The 6,000-nt window shown below is 50.5% G+C and overlaps 1 protein-coding gene across 1 annotated transcript in view; it reads right to left on the reverse strand.

Annotated features, from left to right (window-relative positions):
* sh3kbp1 (SH3-domain kinase binding protein 1) overlaps positions 1-5,696 on the reverse strand; it is a 71,950-nt gene extending 66,254 nt beyond the window's left edge. The window contains exon 1 of the mRNA XM_088638660.1: positions 5,310-5,696. Coding sequence (XP_088494786.1) covers positions 5,310-5,313 — 4 coding nt within the window. The 5' untranslated portion in view covers positions 5,314-5,696. The remainder of the gene's footprint in view (positions 1-5,309) is intronic.
* Between the last annotated feature and the right edge of the window lie 304 nt (positions 5,697-6,000).

Consider the following 6,000-nt stretch of genomic DNA (forward strand, 5'->3'; position numbering starts at 1 on the left):
CCATTAAGGAAATGAGATCTGACAGGGACTTTCTGCACATGCACACAGTAGGCCTGGTAGTTTTCTGTGAAACTGTGTTTTGTTGCATGTTTTTTTATGCATGTTCCTGCATCATGCGGTGTGGTGCAGATAAAGACGTTATAAGCGTTGCCTCACTAAGGAGGTACGAAGGACGTGGATCTGCAAGAGTCTGAAAACGAGGACAAAAAGGCGACTAACTTGCAGAAGGCAATCCAGACACCTCAATCATCTGGCTGCCAGGAGCCAATTAATTCCAGAAAGCCATTTCCTGAAGGATCCCAGAGGGCCCCCGGATAACCTGTTCCAGACTTCAATTCTATAGTTCTGGAAGGACTGAAAAAGTCCTCTTGCTGAATCACAGAACCTCTTCCTCTCTTTGGATGTGGCTTATATATTTGTTAAGATACATTTCACAACATGCTCAGTCAATGGCACAGGTTATCTGAAGCGATCTGGATATTTTAAAAACACCGACGATAACCACAAAAAAAGAAAAAAATAATTTAAAAAGGGCCTTCGTGGCCGTATTACTTGCTGAACAAAAAAGCCAAAGTACAAACCAACACTGAGGGTAATAAGCTGAGAGATCATGGTCATACAGCCAAGCGCTGCCACAGTAGTACAGTAAATCCTCTGCTTAGCGGTCAGTCTTAACAAGTGTCCTGATCAGAGCTGCAGGCAACTGGCTGGCAGGTAAGACAAGGCTCTGTGTCTTCTTCCCCCTGCAGCTCTGCTTTGACAAGGGCTGCAGTCATGTCAGCACGAACACACTGTAGCTCTTCAGCAAAACAAAAAAAACCCATTCGGATTTTCCAGAATCAAACCCTTCGCCCCACAGGAGTGCCTGGCTACTGGAGGACCCCCATCGCCTCGGGAGAACGATGGCAAAAACAGAGTTGGTTGTCAGCCAAACGCACCGGCGCTCAGCCACGCCACCCCGAGGTGCAGTCCAGCACGGGCAGTAAGGGGTGCGAACCCCAAACAGCGGTGACCCTCCCCCAAAGTGATGACAGGCACTCGAACACCCCCCCCACCCTGCATCAGAAAGCCCGCCGAGCCACTGGGATTCAGTCAGCCCATCATTGCTATCGTGCCCTTCGCAGGTTTGTCACAGAGCACTTTGGAGAACGACAGCTCAGCTCTACGAGCTGGTTCAACATGGTACAGCAGCAGACCGTCCTGCACCATCACCCCGACTCTTTCCCCACACACCCCCCGAGTTTCCCCAATACATCGCTCTCGGCACAGACATCAGGCAAATAAAAAGCCCACAGAGCAACCTCCTGGAGACCGATGGACGTCATGACCTGCCATTATGAACCTGCAGGAAACTGGGCAGCGGAGCACATGGGACCAGCACCCCCCAGCCTGGGCTCTCAGCAGCGCCCTCTGGAGGCCACTCCATGCACACCCACCAGCAGGTCCTGCCCATGGCCAAGGACAAGACGCTGTCACAAGACGAAGCCGTGCTTTCACAACTCGCTCACGCTCCCCTTCCTGGTGTGGAGAAACCGTTCACCCCCGGATTCACGGCAAAGGACTGAGATTTTGTGGTTGGGAAATATGCAAAAGAGGCACACAGCAAACGATGTTGTTGTGCAACACAGAGAGCACCGAGGAAATTCACCCAGTGTTTTTTTTTCCTCCATCTTTCAGGTTCAGTAAGGTCTTTGAGGAGTTTATCAGCCGGGGGGGGCTGGGTTTGTTTTCTCAGATAAAGAGCAGCTCCACAGCTCAGTACAGCACAAAGGCAGCACAGTACAGTAGTTTCCCAGAAAGAAAAAAAAACAACATAAACGCTGCAAATGTCAGCTTTCCACACTAAAAACCCTCCAAACCACTTTTGCATTCCGACAGCGAGAGAGAGAGAGAGAGACATGGTAATGAAAAATGTGGGTGTCCAAACTCAAGCGGCTTTTTCTCACTGACAATAATTTCTCTGAGCAGCAGCAGAGGAGAGAAAGAAAGCTCCCCGTGCAAGCCTAAGTGTTTTCCATCCATAAGCAAAGCGCGCTGGTGTTTGACAAGAGTACCATCCCTGAGGAGGCCAACCCTGGCTGTGAGGCACTCTGTTTAACACAGCGTGGCACGGATATTACCACAGCATCGACCTACGGGAAACCAGTGCAGCAGACCAGCCAGCACTGGCAGAGGGTCATAAAAATAATTCCTTACGTTTATCCATCACTTTTCTGGACACTCCATTCAAAGCAGTGTACAGGTAATGGGGACGCCCCTCCAGCCCCACCAGTGTGCACCATCCACCTTGATGATGCGAGGCAGCCATTCACACAGTATTGCACACAGTCCACTCCCCACACACCAGCTCTCAGTGGGGAGGAGAACAGAGTGATGAAGCCAGTTCAGAGAGGGGGATTATGAGGAGGCCATGATTGGTAAAGACCAGGGGGAAATTTGGCCAGGACACCGGGGTAACACCCCTACTCTTTCTGAGAAACACTGTGGGATTTGTAATGACTACAGTGAGTCAGCACCTCGGTTTTAAGTCTCATCCGAAGCAAGGAGGTCGAAGGGCCAGGAGGTGCAGTGAGTGAAAGGGGCAAAAGGCTGCAGAGCACACCAGACGTCGCACACGCGTGGAACAGCAGGCCAGAGCTCGCCCTGCGATGGGCGCCCACACGCGTGGCAGCTGAAGGGCCTGCTCGGGCAGAGCTGCGAAGAAAAGCACCAGGCTGAAAGTCCTCCTGTGCTTTTCAACCCTGTACTGCCCATGTCTGTTATAAAAATGTTAACACCTTGGTTTCTTACAAACGACCAAAAAAAACAAAGTGCACGCTGTACACGAATGGACCACACTCATCCTGGAGGACAAAGACACCGAGGCAAACCGTCAGGCCGTTCCTGGGACAGACCCAGTACAAACCCAGGCGTGTCCCGCACACAGGGGCGGATCAAGGAACACGAGCAGGTGGACCGGGGCTCGGCGCGCTGTCGCACACGTGACGTCACGGGTTCGAGTCCCAGCAGGGGCAGGGAGAGCTGCCTTCCTCCCGCGGACACTTCAAAGCGACCACACCCCCGCCAACTCCTGAACTGTCAAAATCCAGAAAAGCCTGGGAATCCAGAGGGAGATGTTTAATCATGCAGTGCAGAAGCAGAGTGAATGCGATGGACTGGGAGTTCCACTAGCTGCTTAGCATGAATTAATCACCACTGGACTGCGTGAAAACACGAGTTTTATATAGCAGCACCGCGCTGACGGGCTGTGTTTCTCTGCGCTAAGGCTGTCAGAAATACACACATGAAGTGCTTTATTTAGGAATACCTCTACACACCTGTACAAAGACCAAAGCAAGTCAAAAAGTTCTCTGCTGACAGTGGTGACATTTACTGTAATCCTGAAGCTGACTCCACATCGTCTCATGAAAAAGCATGACGGTTCAGACGAGTTTTTACTCGGAGGGCAGTGTACTGCAGGGGTAAAGGACTTAAACTTGCCATTTTATTTCAAGAAAGGGGCCATGACGCAGACAGAAGCGGCGAAAGTGTGATTATTTATTTCCTGCTGATAAAAATCACCGAACGCAGATGAAGAGCCCAGAGACTCGGTCGACACTGACAGCTGACGCAACGCAGAAAGGAGAAAGCACTTGATTCGCATTTCCACAGCTCGGTGAACTACACAGCCTAGAAACAGAGGGAGCTATCCTTAAAATAAATCGTTAAAAAAAACATTTTTTCCGCTTGATAACAGCCACTTCTACAACGCCATCAGGAACCGGGACCCGCGGGCTGTGATTAGCCTGGGTCTGGGAGGCTGGGTCTGTGCTGATCGCCTGTCTAAGCATCTGACGAACTTCCCCAATTTCATAAACAGAGATATTTAACACGCAACAAATGCGTTGGTTCCAAAGCTCACATAAATGAAACTTAATTTACTGTACATACGTGAATGTCGAGAACACTACTGAACACTAGGTCAGGTTCAGCAAAACATTATTAAGCAACATTGCAATTAAAAAAAAAAAGGTATTTAAGAAAATTGTGTTGGGGAAATGCACTAGTGGCTTTCCATATGCTTTAATGAACCAACACTTCAATTCTGTAGCTAAGGAAACGAGAAATTACTTAACCCTTTGCTTGCGCCCCGTAACGTAAACCTCTTTGAAAAATTAAGGAGAGCCGGAGGCGAAACATCTACATCTCTAATAGCAGTAAGAAGAACAGGCAGAGAAGGGTTTAGCGAGGTATCGCCTACCCACCACAGCAGGTCACAGGTTGCGGGGGTGGAGGTACCGAGCTCGAGTAATTTGGGTAGTCAAGTTACCAAACGATGCCCCCAAACAAGGCCAAAAGCTAACCGATCGACCCCGGATGAGCAGGGGTAACTGTTGAATAATATTTAATAGGAATTCAGCAGGGGTGGGGAAAGAGGGAGCCCTTTCTGAGACTTTCTGAGGCGACCCTGGTACGAGTGAGTCAGGGAGTTCGCGGATCTGTCAGACACAGACCGGGACCCTGCAACCTCCAGGCGCTGCTCGACATTACAGCTCAACTGCATCCACTTCGTCGGCTGTGGAGCCCCGGAACCGGCGCCGTTTACCACACCGAGGTCGGAGAAAAGAGGGTGAAAACGAGCTCGCTGCCCGGACAGCGCCTGTCTGCCTACACGGTGAACCACAGCCGGGCCCCTTCTGGCTTCCTGTGCGCTGATGATACAGCAACAACAGTTACATCCACCGAAGCCCTCGCTGCAAAGCTGAAGAACATCGTTACCCACTTTTACAGCTCGGATGCGACCCAGCGCCCAGAGTGTGTGTTTTTTTTTCCTTTCTTTCATTTTTCTAAGAAAAAGGCACTAACAGCAGTACCGCTGGTGCTCTAATCAAAGAGCGAGAGACATAACGGGTTTTCCCTTGTCGAGGAGAAATCAAAACGGGTTCTCTCTGCTGTTTAAACCGGACTAGTAGCAAAAGGAAACTGCAAACGTGTCCACATCTTGAATTAATCAAAGCCCCAACACTAACCTACAACCCCCGACTTTACAGTGCATTACGAATCAAACTTTTGATAGCTACAGGACAAATGACAGCTCACCATTAACTCGTACTTCCCCTAACAAAATTAAAGAAAAAGTTCTCCCCCCCCACTTTGTAAGCCTGAAGTGTTGGACGTACTACAGCGGACTGCTGTACGCGTCTTATAACATTGATTATCTAGGCAGTTTTCATCGTTTGCATTATTCTCATTTCTCGAAACAACGACACGGCTCGATTAGAACTCAACAGCGTGCATTTCCAATAACACTCAATTAAAGTTCTACTCACCCATTTATGTTCGCTTGGGGCTGTTGAAATGTGGAACCGATGGACTTTTTTTTTTCTTTTTTGTTCCGATGCCAAAAGACAAAATATATCAATGCAAATTTAAAAAAAAAAAGGAGGGTAAAGGGGCAGTACTTTCCGATGTCCAGCGCCTGAGCCCTGAGCCCCAGCCCCCGCTTTTGAGAAGGGAAATGCGCGTTTGGGTGGTGGTGCCTAATTGCGGAGCAGGGGCTGGAGAATACGCACCATATTCCTGCGGCGGTCTGTGATTTCGGCACAGAGGGAGGGGGGCGATAAATCGTGATACCAGCGGCTGTGCGCGACTTAGTATCCCCGCTATGTGCGTTACTGTAACAGCCTCTCTCTCTCTCTCCCTCTCCCTCTCCCTCCCTCCCTGCAGCCGGGAGCCGGAGCGGACGCAAGCCTCGCGAGAACACACAAGGACTACAACAGCGGCGCGGGCCCTGGCTGTGACGCCAGACGCGCCCGTCACCTGCAGGTGCCCCCCGGCCCCGCCGTGCGGGCGTCATCGGGATACACTACAGCGGAGCCGAGACTTGAATTAAGAAATGCATGAGGCCGGGTCTGCTGTGCAAGCAGCTAAGCCCCGCTCTCCTCAGACTGCCTTAGTTCAGCTCACCCTTGAAGGCTCTTGAGCGAGCTGATGGGTTTGATCATCGCAGTAAGGTCGAAA

The sequence above is a fragment of the Lepisosteus platostomus genome, chromosome 7, assembly GCF_059453375.1.
Source record: "Lepisosteus platostomus isolate fLepPlt1 chromosome 7, fLepPlt1.hap1, whole genome shotgun sequence".
Classification (NCBI taxonomy): domain Eukaryota; kingdom Metazoa; phylum Chordata; class Actinopteri; order Semionotiformes; family Lepisosteidae; genus Lepisosteus; species Lepisosteus platostomus.